The sequence below is a fragment of the Colius striatus genome, chromosome 4 (assembly GCF_028858725.1).
Source record: "Colius striatus isolate bColStr4 chromosome 4, bColStr4.1.hap1, whole genome shotgun sequence".
Classification (NCBI taxonomy): domain Eukaryota; kingdom Metazoa; phylum Chordata; class Aves; order Coliiformes; family Coliidae; genus Colius; species Colius striatus.
The window spans coordinates 32,710,303-32,728,961 of NC_084762.1; the positions used below are offsets into that span (position 1 = coordinate 32,710,303).

General features: G+C 41.4%; 1 protein-coding gene across 1 annotated transcript; it reads left to right on the forward strand.

The window, feature by feature from the left end:
* Positions 1–898: 898 nt before the first annotated feature.
* CAVIN4 (caveolae associated protein 4) lies at positions 899–16,394 on the forward strand. Its single transcript, XM_061995865.1, has 2 exons — positions 899–1,309; positions 15,726–16,394. Exons 1-2 carry the CDS (start codon positions 899–901, stop codon positions 16,392–16,394), a joined length of 1,080 nt encoding a protein of 359 aa, XP_061851849.1.
* The last annotated feature ends 2,265 nt before the right edge of the window (positions 16,395–18,659 follow it).

Here is an 18,659-nt window from a genome sequence, read left to right on the forward strand (position 1 = left end):
AATACTTCTTGAACTTTTTTAAAGAGAATACATGTTTTAACACCTACAATACGAATTGTATAGTGTTTGTGATGAAAATAAAAAAAGAAATAATAAAAGTGAATGAATGAATCACTAGTGCTCTTGTATAGAGTATTTTCAAGAGCTAAAGTCCATCCAAATTAGTCTGCTGGTCATAGTTATATTAATAGACTGTTAGTTGTCGTTTAAAAGGTCCCGAGATAAAGTGTGAATAGGATGTGTTCAGCTGTTTTAACATGTAGTTTAGGCTTTCAAAACTTTGCATGTAGGATTTAATAATTTGTTCAATAAAAAAGAACTGCTTTCAACATTTTGAACTGGAAAAGCATGTCACAATACAACGTTTTCACTATATTGCCTCTGGTTTAGTGTGTTTATTTGTTTACCCCATGTGGTAAATTGCAGCGAGCTGAAGACCTCAAGTTGTTTTGCTGGGAAAAAACAACCAAAGTTAGTTATCCCGACCGCTTTTTGAATTACCTCAGAGGAAAGCACTCCAGTAACACAAGCACAAAAGTAGATCGTTCAAAATATGCAAGCTTGCTTTCCTGCTTAATTAGTAAGTTACTTAACTTTCCTGGATTAACGCTAATAACTTCATCAGTAGGCAAGTGTGACCCTTTAAACGTTTGTTCCTTTGCAGACATTGCTTCCTAATTTTAGGGGTTTCATGTTGCTGAAAGTATCCAAACAATCATGCGTGGGTATTTTGTAGTCATAAGTATTTGACCAAGCTCCAGGAGCGGTGTTTCACGCCCTACTTTGAGCATCGCCGGAGCCAGCTGTCGCCCTGGCTCCCCCCAGCAGCACCAGAACTCTTCTGGCAGGATCACCGAGACTTCTCCTCCTCCTGTCGACCCAGCCGAAGGCAGGCAAAATGGATCGCCGCGAAATCACCCTGGAGGCTGACAAAACCCATCAAAATCGTCTCTCCAGCGTCACTGAGGAGGAGGAAGAACAAGATCCGGCTTACACAATTGTGACCGTCCTGGACAAAGTGGCCAACATTGTGGACAGTGTACAGGCGAGCCAGAAAAGGATAGAGGAGAGGCACAGGGAGATGGAAAACACCATCAAGACCATACAGATTGACATTTTAAAGCTTGCCCAGGCTCATGGCAATACAGGCTACACGGTGAACAAGTTGCTGGAGAAAACCCGCAAAATCAGCTCCAGCATGAAGGAGGTGCGGGCGCGGGTGGAGAGGCAGAGCACCAGCGTGCGGAAGGTGGAAGCCAAACAGGAGGAGATGCTGATGAAAAACAAATTCCGGGTCGTAATCTATCAGGTAACGCCGACACTCGTTTGTTACAGCCCTGCTGTTGCACCACCTTCTCAGTAGGCATCAGTTAATGAAAGAAGAGATGCAATCTGACCAACTAGGGAGTTATTTTATGCTTTCTTTAACACTCAGTTGTTCTTTTTGCTGCCTTTCAGCATGAGCCTACTGACGGCAGCACACACTGTCTATTATTAGTGTTGGTTGGTCTCTGAGCCAGTCGTGTAAGATTAACTGCAGATCAGCAAGGACTATTTGTTGCTTCTACGAAAGGTAATATGAGGCAGGCTGTGTAAATCTTGTCATACAAACCATGCCTGACATTCATCTCTCTTATTTTTTTCACCGTATTAGGTACAAGTCCAAATAGAAAAAGTGTTTGTAGGCTTCCTGGAACACAGACTTTCTTCTAACACTAATTCCAAAACATTTGGTTCTTTTAGCTTGCAGCATTACCCAGGCTTTTGTGCTGCTGGAAAAATGGGGCTTTTCTTCGTTGTCTCAGCCTGCAGTGGTATATGCATAAGCTAAAGCTCAGGTCTTCATGATAGCACATAGTACCTTGCATGCTCTTATTTGGGAAATGGTCTAACCCAACACTATTCTTCCCATAATGTTGGGCAAGCATAGATACAAATCATACCTTTTTGTTCGTTGACCTTATTCTAGGATGTTCATTATTCTTATAAATTATTGTGTTTGAAGAGAAGTTTCATGAAGTGACATGGTCTGACCTGCAGTCATACAAGCAGACAGTGCAGGCTGCTCACGGGGTCTGTCAGTTGCTAGGGAGTGTTGTGAAAGCTATTTGTGAAAGCTTGTTTCAAATGACTCATATTTGTTGTTAAGCAATCTTGAAAATGCCAGCCCTCGTGAGTAACATGAAGTGCCCCCACTGCCCAGCCTCACACTCTGATCTTGCATCTGTTTGTACATAAATAACATCCTTTGCAATGAATGGAGTTGTGTGTTCCACTGAGTATATTCACCCCCATGCACAGCCGACAAATTCTTCTGTGTAGTCTTTCTTAACTACTTCATGTTCTACTACTAGGAAAAAAAATAACTGACCAAAAATAAAAAGAGTAAAAGCTGTCTCTTTAATGTTATGTTAGTACCATATGCAGTCAAATTGTATCTCCCAGGTTTTCTGAGATACTATGGATGTTCAGGAGAAAGCAGAGGCACGATTTGGCCTGTTATTATAATGCAAGCTGCACCATCATGATGAAATAGAAATCAGTCACTTTTGCTTTTTCCTTGCAAATCATTTCCCAGCTAGAGATAATAAATACCTCTGACTCCCCTGGTTAATGGCATAATGCCATTTCTTTGATGGTCCTTTACCGTAATGATTGCAGCAGAATCAATGCTTTGAAAATGTTTCTTCTTAAAACAGGATTCATCACATCATGTGATTTTTTTTTCTCCTAGCAAGACGTCGGTTATTCTTTATTTTAAAACATAGTAAAATAGTGTGAAAGTGGATTTATACACAGTTATAAAGAACAGCTGTTGCTATTTTCAGATATTTCATACAAAAGATGGCTCTCAGGATGCACACCTTCTCTAAGAATCACCTTCAGCAAGAGTTTCTGAACTCTTTGTTAATTTTGCCAGACAAGAATGACCTGGACCCTGTGTGTTTAATTCTTAGAGGATACTTTTCAGGAAGGTAAACAGCATTTTGGTTTTCTGTCTTTATAGATTTCCCTTCTGAGTAGCTGAAAACTGACAGCAAGAATACCAATGACTTCCTCTTTCGCTTGTATCCCTTTTGTAAGGCAGATTGAAAGCCTTTTCCCTCTTGCACAAAGGAGAGCAGATAGGCTGAACACTTTAGGGTTCAACATTTCACACATTTCTCGAGGAGACCAACTGCATTGCACCACAAAAGCTGGACATGCTAGTTAGCCAAAGTATGCTGATCCTTTAAGGCCCAGGTACATTGTGAAGTCTCTTTCATACAAGTGCACTGATTTTTACACTGTCGATTTACACCAGGGTAGGCATACTGCTGGTGTGCCAAGACCTGGATGACTGAAGCTTGGCTAGGATGAGTGGGAGTCTGTTAATAGCTACAGAATCCGCATACTCCCTTCACTATGTCTTACAAATGGGTATAACCAAGTTGTTTACTTGGTGGTTGTGAGTGACAGCTCATCTGTAGTGAGATTTTTTTCTGATGAACCATTGGGACATTGTGATGGATCCAGTGACCTGTGTGTAGCAGTCATTGAATGCCTACGTGGGTGAGTGCACGTGGGTTTTAGTTTTAACTTTTGCCAGAACATCGGCACATGAGGAGAAGGGAAACACCAATTAAATCCTAAAGGTTTTCTTTCAAGTGGATAGCTTTGATCTTATCACTGATAGAAGGAGTATGCAGGATGGAAAGGATCATTGGCTGGAGGAGGTTGTCCCAAGAGATGAAAAGAATTGGCAATATCCTTGCATATAAAAAGAGACAAAGTGATCATCCATGAGCATAATGATTAGGGAAATTGAAAGCATTCATTTTTAAAAGGCCATGTGGCTGAGGAAGAGATTTGGTAGCAGGCAGCTCTCCTCCCCAGGCTGACTGCATGATTAAAAATGCCAGATTATTCCAGGCTTTCTAGTGAGGTCTTTGACCCTGGAGTGCTATGTGCCCTAAGGGTATAGTAGGGAAAGCAAAGGACATTATAGGTCATGCAGGTCACTGTTCACTTCTGTTAAGGTTAGTCTGAATAACCAGCTGTGAGAGCTATCCTGTCTCTGCAGTCAAAGAGCATCTAACAACTCAATTCATTCTGACTAAATTGTTCAGAAATTAAAGGGGATTTTTTAATTCTTTTTTTAATCCTGAAAGAACTTGTTTCATTTGCTTTTTTGTGTGATCTGCAAGTCCCTCTTTGAATGTGAGTCTACAGTCACCAAAAAGGCCATGTTACACATACTGGGCTCTTTTACTTACTGTGTGTAAGCACCATAAACAAGTAGCAACTTCCTATGAACATGTGTTTGTTTCTCTCACTGCTGTCGGATGTTTAAAATTAGTGGACAGTCATAGTGGATGTGTCAGAAATCAAATAAGGTTATGGCTTGACTGGCCCACACAGCCATGTTGCAGCCAATTTGTTTGTCCTGGAATTGCTGTACCACACATGTGAGGAGAGGACAGCAGAAGCAGCCTTCCTTATGCTACTCACAGTATATGTAAATAAATTAAAATTTAAGAGGCTGTTCCTGGACAATGTCCTTTTGCAGCATAATGCCTTGAACAGTAAAAAGGGTCAGACTAAAATGAGAATAATAATCTATAAATCTAAAGTGGAAACACTTCTGTCCAAAATGGCAGTAAAGGGTTGCCATAAGCTCAAGGAACAGGGTTGCAAATGTGGACTCTTGAGAGTACACGAACTCACTGTAGGTCAGCATGGAGTTTTAATTGCAGCTATTGTGGGAAAAACCTGTGAGAGCAACTGCGACATGAAAGGCAGGAAATCTAACACTTCTGTTTAAAAAAACCAGACCAACTCCCCCCCCAAAAAAAAACCAAACCAACAAATCAAAACAAAACAACCAAGACAAAGGAAAACATCTGAACCATTGCCGTTTATCTGATATATTTGGGCATAACAATGGAGGCTCAGGAGGGGCTCAGCAGAACAGAATCATTAGTACCATGGAGTCCACTAAGAGCAGATTGTGCTAGGTAAATAATATTTGATTGTTTTACTACTTCACGGAAATGTCAGAGGTCTTATCCTTTCTCATACTTTTGTACGTGATATCTTGCCTCATAACAGATAATCTGGAAAAACAACAGATGACAGTGGATTGCATTGAAATGGGAAGTGAAGCATGTGATGGATTTCCAAAAGGGTTTACTTCCAAGACTGTCAACTGTGTAATACTTTTATTAAAGATCTTGGCACAGAAAAAGATGTGGTTAATAATAAAATGTCCTCTAAATACAGGACTGTCGGTCCCAAGAAAGAAATACAGACAAAAAATAAAATCTTCTTTAGAGATAGAGTAATGTTAACCTAAGTGTACACAGTGTCAATTCCTGTATTTAGGACAAGCCCTTGTTATTAGTTTGTCTTCTGAGGTCCCATAGGGGGACAGAAAATCATGTGTTAATTGCTCACAAGATGACCAAGAGCCTGCTTGATGGTGTGGCTCTTAAAAAAAGTGATGTATAGGCATGAAATGCTTCAGGCAAGATATTTCCAGAAGTGGTAGAGAGACTTCCAGTGCCCTGCCTAAAACACTTTAGAGCCCACTTGGATTACCACGTACAGCTCAGATCATCACTGTTGAAGTAAGTTGTGTTCAAGCTGATCAGGTCTGGAAAACGGATACAAGGCTGATCAGGGGAATGGATAGGCCTGATACATAAGGGAGACCAGGAAGTCTTAGCTTGGTTTAGTCCATCAAGAAAAGAGGCTGAGAGATGTGGCTGTCACTTTTACAAACCTTGGGACGTGGATGAGGAGTCCAGTAAAGACCATGGGCAAAAAGATAGAACGGGTGTAAATTGTCCGTGAGTCAGATACCAGAAATGAATTCTTAGTCCTGGAAACATAAGGGTCTGGACAAAGCCTTCTGCTCGAACTCAAGAGAAGAAAACATAAATTGCTGTTGAAGTGCAGTTTGAATACTTAATGGAAAAAGTGGTGTGGGTTGACTACCTGTGATAGCAGAGCACTGGCCTCAGACACAGAGGCTTCAGTGGCCCAGCAATGCAGGGCCTTTGTTTGAGTCTTGTGGCATAAACCTCATAAATATTTTTACAGCTGGAACAGGTAATTGCTTTCAGTGAGAATACTGAGAATAAACGAAACGCAACAGTTGTGTCAGAGTAGCAGGAATCCTTTGTTTGCCGTGTCAAGCTCGGTCCTTCAGTTCAAAGCGCAGAGCTGGGCCCATGCTGTGCAGCCAACTGCTAGTAGAGTGGTAGAGCCAGTGCTGAAGTACTGGAGGCAGCCAAGATCACCATCAATTACCCAGGACTTTTAGAAAAAAAACCCACTGCTTTCAATAAGCTAAAGAAAAAATGTAATTCTAGGGATATGTTCAGAAGGAAAGAGGAGGAAAGGGGAAAAAAAACCAGAAAATGCTGTAGGGCTGTTTTCTGTGTGCCTAACATGAAATAGGCTGCATATTTCACAGGACTGCGTTCATAGCACAATATAAAGTTGATGCTACACCAGTAGATCGTAAACTTGACATTATACTGATCGATCTCATGTAACTGGAGTTCCCAGACCTGTTCCTTGGTGGTGATTCTCATATGGGACAGACAGTCCTCATGTAACTGGAGTCCCCAGACCTGTTCCTTGGTGGTGATTCTCACATGGCACAGACAGTCCTCAGGGCTAACAGTGATTTTTCTCCACCTATTGAGTGGTGGAAACAACTGGTGTAATATTCAAAACCCACCTGGATGAGTTCCTGTGTGACCTACTCTAGGTGGTTCTGGTCTGGCAGGGGAGTTGAACTGGATGATCTTTTGAGGTCCCTTCCAACTATTAAGATTCTGTAATTCTGTGATCTGCACTGGGTGGAGATGTTCAAGACTTTGCTTGTGGTTGAACTGCGAGCTAGCGGAAGAGCATACCTACATCATGAGCCTTTCATGTCATGCTTCATCCCCATAGTCCCAGAGGCTGCCAGGAGTGATGTACTGATAGGAGCTGTGTCTGGCTGCTGTGGGCACACGTCTTCAGCCTTGCCCTTCATACCCAAGGTCCAGATTCAGGAATGGGCATGACTTTGGGAACATGCAGTTGGACTTTATATTCTCAGCACTACTGAAAATATCTGAGTCTTGCAGTTCCTCCTTTAGCACAAGAATAAAGTTAATCAGAACAGCACAGGCACAGATGGGAGGGATACGGGAAGTCATTAACAGCAAGTTCAGAATTTGGGACAGGATTCATCTTGCTGGGCATCAGACATTAGTAATGCAGACGTTAGTACATTTGGCCTGTAAGCTCCCTTTAAATGAGCAGAGAGAAATGTATGGAGCTTGATTCACCTGACCTTTTGTAGATGTCTACTTCTGGATACAGTTGCTACTTTAAAGCTGTCTCCATTGCCTTTAAAGGGTGTTCAGAACCAAGTTCATCTCGAGACATGGTTGCCTGGGCAAATGCGTTCAGCAACTCCCCATGCATGGTTGGGTTTCTGTTGTACTTGAGAGCACTTTCCTGCTCTAGCTAGCCTGGAAGAGCAGTTACCTTATGAGGAATGAATGAATGAAAACATTACCAAACACATATTTTTTATTCTTACCACATACTTTGATCATTCTTTCTCCTCTATTGACTTAAGGGTCAGTATCTATAGATAGATTGGAAGTGAGGAACTTCACTGGTTTCATTGCAAGCCTGCAGACTGACCTTCAGAACTGTATTCCAGGCTAGCTCTGTAAAACAATAGCAAAGTATGTGAGAAGCTTTAATTTTTCCCTGGAGCTGCAGTAGTCCTTTCTATGCAGCATGTGGTGGCCTGGAGCCAAGGGCTTCTCAGAGTGATGTGGTATAACTGGGTACCGCGTCCTCGTCTGTAGCTTGCTGCAGTCAGATAATGGGAGAATGAGCTAGATTTCTTTGTTTTCACTGTATACTCCAGGTTAAATTAATTACTTTATGTCAGAATTTAAAGAAAAAGGATGTATATTAGGATTCATGAAGGACAAATGAGGAGAACTAACCTAGCCAGGCTGCTTTTCATTATGTAAAAATAATTCTAAATACAAGCGACAGCACTCGGCCATAAAGTCTTTCATGCTGAAATGTTTTTTCTCTGTCTGCTTTACTTGATAAAATCCCTTAGGTGCCCTTTTAAAACAATCCCATTTCAGTCTCATCTGAGCTGCTTTTTGGCATGATGGCAGAGATTTTGAAATGGCATATTTGTAGGAAAAAATGAAGGGATCGCTTGAGATTTGTAAAGCTTCACTGTTGACTGTTAGAATATGAGTAGAAGTACTGAATGATTTGTAATTGGTTATTCATCAACGGTTTCGTATTGATTTAGAGAGCAATTTCAAGGAGATGTTTTAGTGATTTACCTCAGCTGTCGGTTTGAATAATAAATCACTCATTTAACATGCAAATTTCTATGATTTTTTAAATGTTGTGGCGATGCAATTTCCTGCCCATACGCTGCCACTCATTACCATCACCAGTTGTCATAGGCATGGCACCAGTACCAGACCAGATACCGAATGGTCTTCAACCATTTTGATGCTTGATGCTCTGCTTCAGAATTGTCAGGTCACCAGTCCCATCTGTGTTTATGTTAATTATCATCTGTACCTTCCCTGTCACACATCCCAAGGCTGAAACATCGCTTGCCATGACCTTTTCCTTGTACAACACAATGACTCCCAGATTATGGAGTTTCATCTGTCTCCCTTTCCTACTTTTCTTGTGAGCAGTTTATTTTTGGAGCATTTTGAGTCTTGATTTTATGTATCTAAAAATATCTTTTTATAACTTATTATTCATATTGGTCATTATGTTTTTCTCTGCTATTGTTTTCTGTATTTTAAAAAGCTTCTTATGTAAGTTTTAATTGAAATTAGATAATAGTTGAGAGCTGATAATAGTTACCTTTATTGAAGTTGATTAGAATCACATATTGAAGCTATTTGAAAAAGGAAGGCTGAAATGGTTTATGGTGTTTCTAGCATATGTTTAGACACAAGAGAATGTATTTTATTCTTATCTTCTTGCCCACTCTAGAAGCTCTGAAATATAAACCAGAATACATGCTAAAAAAAGAAGAAAGGATAAGGAGCGTAAAGCTCTGAAACTCACCACATGCAGTAAAATGCCTTCGATTCCCATTATCTTTTATTTTTTAATGGCATTAAAATTAAATTATTGCTGAAATTATCATTAAAAACGTTAATGTAGTTAAAGCTGAAATATTACTGTACAGCGACATAACGTCACTATTTTATCTAGTGATTCCAGTGGACTTTAAATTAGCAGCACACCTTTTCTTCATGAAAATACTGCTATTGCTGCTGTTAACTGTTGATCCTGTCTGTGCTCAAAAAAATAAAGAGTGGAGGTTTGGGTAACAAGTTTGTGAGGGAATTTTTTCAAAACCACTTTTTCCTTTGGCCAGCTTCACTGTCCTGACTGAAGGCATGACATTCCTTTTCCAGCAGCCCCCTTGACTGGTTTGCTCCTCAATTCAGCAGTAAGAGACAAAAGCTCTATTAGAGCCGACCTGATCTTTGCCAGGCCACCACTGCAGAAAAATATCTGAGATGTCGCTAAACTATTTGCTCTGTCATTTCCCTTCTTTCCCTATCCAGAGGTGAGAAGAACTCAACTGTGCAAGCAGGGTTATCAAGTGGGCACATTTTGAGACAGTCTCTTTTTGCCCAAAGTTCTCAATTAACTGAGCATTGCGACCTCAAGAGTCTCATAGTATTGATTAGGGGCATTGTCACATTTAAGATTATTTACCTGCTGTTTTAAGGTTTCTGTGAGGTGAAAAAGAGTCTGAAAAAGAGTCAGAGTGCTTTTAAAAGCAGGTGCATTATCCTTCCTTCATATATGCCTTGTTGTATCTCATGGGGGAAAAAATGCTACTTCTGTGGTCCCTTCCTTGAGGACTGTGTGAAGGACACATCCCTTCATAAATTTTCTAATTGTGAATTAAATTGAAATGGGAGCAGAGGGAGAAAATTATAATAGCAGAGTCAGATTTTCTTGGGAGCCCAGTGTTAGGAACATCTGGGTTTGAATATTCACTCTCCCCAGAGCCATCCATTCAAATACAGTCTGTGCTGGTCTACTTCATCAAAACTGAAGTTTGCTCACGTGTTTACTTTGTATTCAGCCAGGCCCTTAAAAAGACTTCTTTTGGCATGCCAGTTTAAAAAGTTAAATACTCAAACCCTAGCAAAAACTAGCAAATGCTTTCTTAGCAAACTTAGTCTGCCAGGGGCATCACCCACCACTCCTGAATTGTACAATTGTTCTATTACAAAGTTATAACTTTAAGTTTTATTTATTAAAGTCATTTCTTAAGCAATGGATCTAACTCACCTTACAGTTTTGTGGCTCCTGTATTTCTCATCCTCGCCTGGCTGAACTGCAAAGGTCTCCAGGCTTTCCCCTTACTGTTGTGAGCAATGCCTTCAGTCCTGCTACCACAGAACTTGAAGACTTTCTCCTTCCAGACCTCATGCACACATGCACATTCCTTCCACACACATGCATTTTTTTCCAAAATATTTCCAGTTTCAACAACATGCCATCTGATCTGGCTCATTTCGCCCCTCTCCCCTCCTATACTCATTTCATAACACATCTCCCTCCTCTCAGGACCCTTTTCACCTTCTGAAAAACATCAGGTCCAGATGCAAGGTGTCTGTTTTCTCAGGACAGATGTCAGCTGGGAGGACAGAGGGAATGACTCACAAGCTCACAGACAGCTCCTCAGTAGAAAGCTTATTTCTTCATGTCTGAGCTCAGCTCTGTTCTCAAATTGGTAGAAAATGCCCAAATGTTAGCGGAGAGGCCATGTAAAGGTGAGAAGATGGGAGTTTCATAATATAAGCTACACTTTTTTGTACAAAAACAAGACAACTTTCAAATCAGCCACTTACATGACTGGTTTCCTGACTTTTTTTCTTAGAAGAGAAGGAAAAGATATTTTATTTTGAAAGGTCAAAGTCTATTTTCAGTGTGTTGAGTGGTGGACTAACTTTTCAGGAGACTATGGTCAATGAGCATCAAGGTCCAGTGTGAATACCCTCTGCAGGATGCATGGTCTCCAGATGCCCCATCTAGGAGGTGTGATGAAGGGGAAATGATCAGCTTCCACAGATTTGTTTCCTCGTGTCATGGTTTGGCCCAGCTAGCACAGCAGCACCATGACAGTCTCTCACTCGGTGCCCCCATTCACCCTCACCCTTGTTAGGATGGCAGAGGCCCCAGCGAAATGGGAGTAAAAAGATAAGCAAGATTGTTGTGGATTGAGACAAGGGCAGGGAGGTCTCGCTGCCAATTACGGTTCCGGGCAAAACAGAGTCCAGTACTCAACTTAGAGAGGAAAGTAGGAAAGTTTATTCTACAAGAAACAGAACAGAATAAAAGCAAAAAGGGAGTAGGATGATGAGAAAATCACAACCAGCACTTTAAGATCTCCCTCCCCCATCCCTCCTTTCTTCCCGGGCCCAGATCACTGCTCCCCATATCTCTACTTCATCCCTCCTCAACAGCTCAGGGGGGCAGGGAGTGGGGGATGGGGTCAGTCTCTCACAGATGGGCTCCATGGCTTCTGTCTTCTCAGATGAGGACGACTCCTGACGTTCTTCCCCTGCTCCAACACGGGGTTCCTCCCCTGGGACACAGTCCTTAACAAACTTCTCTAGTGTGGGTTGTTCCCAGCAGCTGCGGCTTCTGCTGATACAGTGGATTCTTTGCCACGGTTGCAGTTTCTGCAGTTGCAGGGTTCCTCTCTCGGGACAAGGCCACTTCTGGGCATAAGTTTAATGAGCTGCTTTGTTGTGGGTTCCTCCCCACAGTTACATCTGTGGATATTGGGTCCCTTCCTTGGGACACAGCCTGCTCCAGCCATAGTGATAAAGGGTCTGTCCCTTCCTCAGGACACGGCCTCTTCCCGCCATAGTTTTAAAGAAGAAAATCACTGCCCCTGGCTCAGGGTCTGCAGTGAAGTGATTGGGTCCCTCCCACAGGACATGGCCTCCTCTGGCCATAGTCACTCTCTCTGGCTCGGGGCCTTTAGTGAAGTGAATCGCTGCCCCTGGTCTGGGGCCAACTTTAGCAAAATGAGTCTCTGCCCCTGATGCGGGCTCATTATCAAAATGAGTCTCTGCCACTGATGTGGGGTCTTTAAAGAAATGAAAATAAATCTCAGCTTCACCAGTTCTCTCCATAGAATGCAGGGGAGTCTCTGCTCCAGCACACCTGCTCCTCTCTTTCATCACTGACCTTGGAATCCGCATGGTTGTTTCTCTCAGTGTTCCTACTCCTTGCACCACCACCAGCCAGAAGAAGAAGAAGGAAGAAGCAAGAAGAAGATAGAGGAAAGAAACCTCCCCTTCCGGCTTCTTCTTAAAAAGTGATCGTGGAGGCGTCTAATTGGCTCAGCCCCAGAAGTGGGTCTGGCTCAGAGCTGGGGAGAGTTGCGAGCAACTACTTACAGGAGCCATCTTTACAGCTCCTTCCCCCTTACCAGAAATGGCTGTCATGTCAAACCATGACACCTGGTTTCTTGTTCTGCCATCTGCATGACTTCAGTTTTAGCCAGTAGGCAGGGAAGCAGAGTACATGTCCTTTGTATTAACCAATAGACTGACCATATGACTGCAGTCCTCTTTTTCCTCAAGAAAACAGGTTAAAAATACCTGACTGATATCATCTCTCACTGTGAAATAATCTCCTGCCCTCATTTTATCTGAGTGCATACAAATTTAACTTAAAGATCTTCACCCCGCAGGAGATGGTAGTGGCAGACATGAGCCCTTCCTAGCAAAAGGCTTAAATAGATTTTAAACTGAACTCTTGCAAATAACATCAGTGATTGCTGAACTGCTTCTTACCCTCCCCCCAGATCAAGCTGCCCAGTCCTGATATTTCCAGTCCCATCTGCTTTCAAGCCAAGAAGAAAGCAGTCACTTGGTTTAGGGCTTTGTCCTGTGCAACTGAAATGAGTAGGTGTTTGATCTTTGCTTTTGGTGAGTCTATAAATAAGCTGTTAGCTATATTCTTTGATTCCATCTATTTCCCACCTGGTGCTAAAACTGAGTGTTCCTGCTTTAGGAATGATGAGCTTCTCTCTTCTTTTTAACCCACTGGTATCTAGTGAGAAGAGGAAAGGGGAAGGGGTAGGAGAGAAAAAGGATGCAGATGAGAAAGCCCTCCTACTGAACCTAAATCACTGTATTTTTTATTATGAAACCTCCTTAACTCTTGAGGCAACTAGTTTCACTGATACTTTTCACTTTGGTAACACCTTCCATCCATAAATCTTGAGAGGAGACAGAAACTCACACTAATTTTCAGCCTTAATACATTTATTTCTGCAAGATGTAGGCAGAAAGCAAGGACAAGGAGAAAGTCCAAGATTGGGCAAGGATCATTCGCAGATTCTGTGGGAGAATGAAAAATGTTCCTCTGGACCTGCAGCTCGAGTTTCTGTGTCTCATCTGCAAGGCCCTCATCAACATGTTATTGTTCAGAAGTCTTAATTTTAACATGTGTGTATGACAGTTAAAGCACTCTTTCCTTCAGCTAAAGGACTCTAAAGAGAAATGCAACAAAAATCTCACAATTGACAAAAAAGTGACAAAATATTTGTTATTTTTCTAAAGGAAGACGGCTTAAATATTGCAGTGAAAATAGTCTCTCTGCCTTCTCTGTTTTTATAAATCCATCTTCATAAGAACAGCATACTCTATTCACCGTATTGGATTCATTTCTGTAGGTACTGAAATTTCAGAATAGTCATTCTGGAAACATTTTTGTTACTATTTCAGCGGAAGGAGTGGGATATAATTTACAAACTTTGAGGAATTATTATCCAGCTGTGTTTTAGTTCATTTTCAGAAAAGAAGGGATTATATTTATATATAGAAGTCTTTATATAATTAACGTTAATTTGCACATGTTAATGAAGATGATTATTAGCAGAGCATTGTAGTTTTGTTCCTGCTGATTTAGACAGATGAGCTGAATAACATTCTGCTCTTACCAACTCAATGTAATTTGTCACTATTTTTTCTAAGCATTAACAACTATTTTACTAGAGGGTTTTTAATGAAGCCAAGGCATGATGACAGACTCTTAAATGGGCTTTATCTGCCAAATAGCTTGATGTATTTTATTTTATGTATTGCTAGTACTTTGTAAAATAACGTTGAACAGGACTTGCTACTGATGAGTCACTTTGAAAAATGGCAGACATCTTTTTGGCCGGAAATCAGCTCAGATATTCAGTAAGCTTGACCTGTTCTTCACGGGTTCACAACTCCTAATATCTCTCTTGTTGTCTGCATTAAGGTAATAATACTAATGTCTAGGAAGAGCCCAGACGCTGCATGCCTCAGAAATCAGCTGAAGCAGTTAGCACTAATGGGAAAGAGCTTAGGGAAGTTTTACAAAGCCATTGTACCTATCTGCACCCAAAAGGACTCCTCTTCCTGGGAGAAGGGCTTGTGCATATAAACAGCCAGTAGGGTGGAAGGGCTGGCATTGTCCATCTCATACATCTCCCACAAGTTACGAGCTTTCTACTCTGCATACAGTAGTACTTCTAGATAAAAGTGACTCACTGACACTGAGCCACGTACAGCCATCAGCTTACAGATGAGGGCATCAACTCTCCTGGGAGACTCTCCCTGTTCTGATAAATCCTTCCATTACCACATGCTTTTCCCCCAACCCTTTTATTTATTTTTTTTTTGGCATGTCCTTAACCAGTAAGTGATTCTCAGTAAATTATTTGTTTACTGTGGACAGCCCTTGGAAATCTTCTGTGCCTTTGAGTTTTGAGCCTCTAGCAGTCTTTCTTTGGAGAGGCTGCATGAATGCCTAGTGTGAATATCTAGGATAGTCACCACTTCCATGAATGCAGAGAATATGTATCTCATATGTATAACACGAATACGTAACGCTGCGTGCTCATACAAGCCACCAAACTCACCACAGGAGATAGAGGTGCCCGCTCAGGGTCATTCTTGCGTTTCCAGATGGAACAAGTCAAGTTCACTTCAGCAATGATGCAGGCTCTGAGTGAATTGTATGGAACTGGATTTGCTGAATATCAACTTGTTTCTTTACTAACTTGGTCCCCTTGTGGAGCCAGCACATGTAAGTTAATATCTTGGGTTTCATCCCCTCTGACAGCCACAGGAATGTTTGTCAAGTTCCAATTAGTCAAACATGTGTGATTGTCTTGGTGGCAGTACTGAAGCTACCGGTGTCATTGAGGCACTCATTTGGAGAGTCTACAGCTGACACAAGCACAAGAGCCTCTTCTCTCTACAGGATGGCTACTCTTATTGGTGAGGAATAAATGGATCCAGGTCCAATCTCAGCAAAGCAGATAGGCTTAAAAAAACCCCAACAAACTAGACAAATTTGCTCTGAAACTCATCAGAGGCCAATACACATAGGGCCGTGGCATTCGTTAGTTTCAGGGAGAATACACTGAAATCTTTAATGAAGCATAATGTCTTTACAGATCTTGGCAAAGGTTTCTTCTGCCATTTGTGTTCTGTGTAGATCACATGACGGTACGGTCCTACCTTACTTTGTTACCATATTGTATTTCAATTAGTATTAATTAACTACAAGCCAAGGGAAAAAAAAAAAAAGCTTGAATCACCCTCCTTTTAAAACATCCTTGCAGGAAGATGACTCTGTGCTTTCATTCACAGGAGGAAAGCGAGTGTCCTTCATCTCTCTCTGTTATCAAAGAGAGGACAGCAGGTGAAACTCTAGAGGATGATTTCTTCCCACCTGATGATCTGTCTTCTGACGAAGAATATTATATCGAAGAAAGCAAAGCAACCCAGTTCAAGAAGTCAGGCATGAGGCGCATAGATGATATCAAAAAGGCATTTTCAAGGGAAAATATCCAAAAGACAAGACAAAATTTTGGCAAGAAGGTAAACAGGCTTCGGACTAGGATAGTGACCCCCGAGAGGAGAGAGAGGATCAGGCAGTCAGGAGAGAGACTGAAACAATCTGGCATAAGGATCAAGAAAACTATTTCACAAGCGGCACCAACAAAGGAGACGTTCAAGATCCATAAAAGAAATAAGGAACGAACAGGAGCTGAAGGTCAGGAGGGGATCCAGGAGGCCGGTGTGCACATAGCCTCAGAGCTCCCAGCAGCAGAGCCCTTCACGGAAGAAATCTCCTACACTGAAGTGATCACTAAAGTGAAGAAAGATAAGAACAGTGCAACAAAAGGTGCTTCCCAGTCAACTGAAAAAGGAGCCACAATCCCAGAAGTTGTTCTTAAGCAGGAAGGAAAAGAAGGAGGAGGAAGTGATGATATCCCTTTGCTAGACTTAAAGCAATCAGCATATGGAATCAATTAGCAAACATACCACACCATCCTTTCTGAACATGAGACAACACAGTATGTGTTCATTCGGCTTTAGAAAAATGTGTGCATTTGTGTTATATCACAAAATGTGTTGGTGTTGGTCTATCATTTACACACATGAGTGTCTGTAGTGTTGTCCCCCTGACAAAGCCCCAAACCATGCAAACTGAATAAAGGGGCTCCCCCTCTGTCTTGCAGTGTCCTGGTAGCTATCATTAACCCAAATGGAACTTGCATGTCAAAGGGAGATGGAGATCTGCTGCATTTTCAAAACTGATTTAGCAGTCACTTTATGGCCTAATCACTCTCTTCAGTTTTACATACACGTACAGTACACAGTGTAAAAAATATTTCCATTATCTGATATCGTCTCCTCTAATCAGAAAACAACAAAGATGTTACTGCGTATCAGCAAGAGGAAGAACTATGAAAAACGTCCATTCAGCAATAGAAATATTTTCACTGAAACAGCAGAAGGAGGAAATTTCTGCTTTATCCAGGGTGTGACGGAATGTGACAGGAATTAAAAGTTTTTGAGTAAATTGTGTTTCTTAGTGGAAAAGAGAAGCTCTTGACATAAGATTATTTCCAGTTCTGGCAGAGGACGTTTGTTGTATGTAAGCAATGCATTTTCTGCATTTATGGAGAAAGAATAAAAAAGCAGAAGACACATCAAATATGGAACAACAGGAGGAAAAGAGAATGAGATATTCATGTTCTGGAAAGATGTGATTGTGAGAAAGGCAAGGGTATGAAGCAGTGAAAGGAATAAGAGTAATGGTTTTAGACAGGTTCTGGATAAAGAATATTCTGGAAGTGTGTGAGGCTGGGCTGGATGGGTCTTTGAGCAATCTGCTCTACTGTAAGATGTCCTTGTCCACGGCAGGGAGGTTGGAGCTACGTGATCTTTAAAGTGCCTTCCAACCCAAACCACTGTATGACTCTGTGATAAATAGAGGAGGGAGGGAAGAATAGAATATTGTAACTGAAGTTTTCTCAAACTCTTTTAAAGAATTGTTACTCTGCCCAGAGGATCACACAACTCATGAACATAACTGACCAGACAAGGGAATAATTTTGTTTTCCATTCCCTGTGCTTTTTCTGAGCTCCGCTGCAATTAAAATCTATTCTACAAAGCCACTGATGTACAAGGCCAATCCATAACCCCATTCTTTGTTTCCTACCATCATCATTATCGACCAGCCGCAGCCTCGGGGACTATGAGACAGACACCCTCTGAAGAACGGAATGCTGTTCCAAGAGCCAGTGCCCTGACATCAGATATGTTTGTAAACAAGCCCACTATGCTGACATGGGGTGCAGGACTACTGCTCTCCTCATTCTTAAACAGAGTTGCCTTCAAAGCACTTATCTAAAGCAATGTTAGCCATTACTATCTGTGTGAAACTTGTACAATACTGCCAAAAGCTTTGTATTTGATATCTCAGTTTCATTTTAACAGCAGAGCATAACCTGGTTATCTATATACATTGTTTGAGGACTCCCAGATAATTGTTAATCTATATTTTAAATATAATTAGTTTGATTTCAAATGTTCTGCCTGCCAGCTCTTTCATTTAGTCTGCCGTACATGACATTTGAAGCGAAACAGCTTTAGCAATAGCAGCTAGGAAACAGTGGCTGGGAAAGGTCGATGTTAGACTATGTCAATGACATTTCAAATCAAATTAACGTTGTTAGATTGGAAGCAGCAACTCCACTGAATGGAAGGGCAGGGTGGGGCAAGAGAGGGAGATGAGGAGAGGAAGGTATTTCTTTCAACGGTAAGCTGTACATCACCACTGTACTGTAATTAGAAGCAAAAAGAAGAAAAGGTTTTGCTTGTAGGATGGGTTGGATGTTTTGTATGGTTGATTTTTTTACTAGTTAGAGGAAGTATTTTCTGGAACCAGGTAACTGTATGTTCTCCTTCCAGTTCCGTATAAAACTGTAGCTATCTTCAGTGAAATACTGTGTGATCTGCCCGGTTCTTCTTTAATCCTGCATTCTGCTCTGCAAGATCTGATGCTTTCCTAAACTAACACAGAGGGTGTAGTTACTGAAATGAAAATGTCAAAGTTCAAAGAAGCCATTTCTTTTGCATTTTTACACAGCAGAACACTAAGTAGTAGAACATAATTGCCTATAGATTTTCTTTATATAGCATTTACTTTTCTCATTTTACTTGACAAGGAAAGGAAGCGATGCAGTTTCCATGGAGCTTATCACAGAGCACCACATATAACATCAAAGATG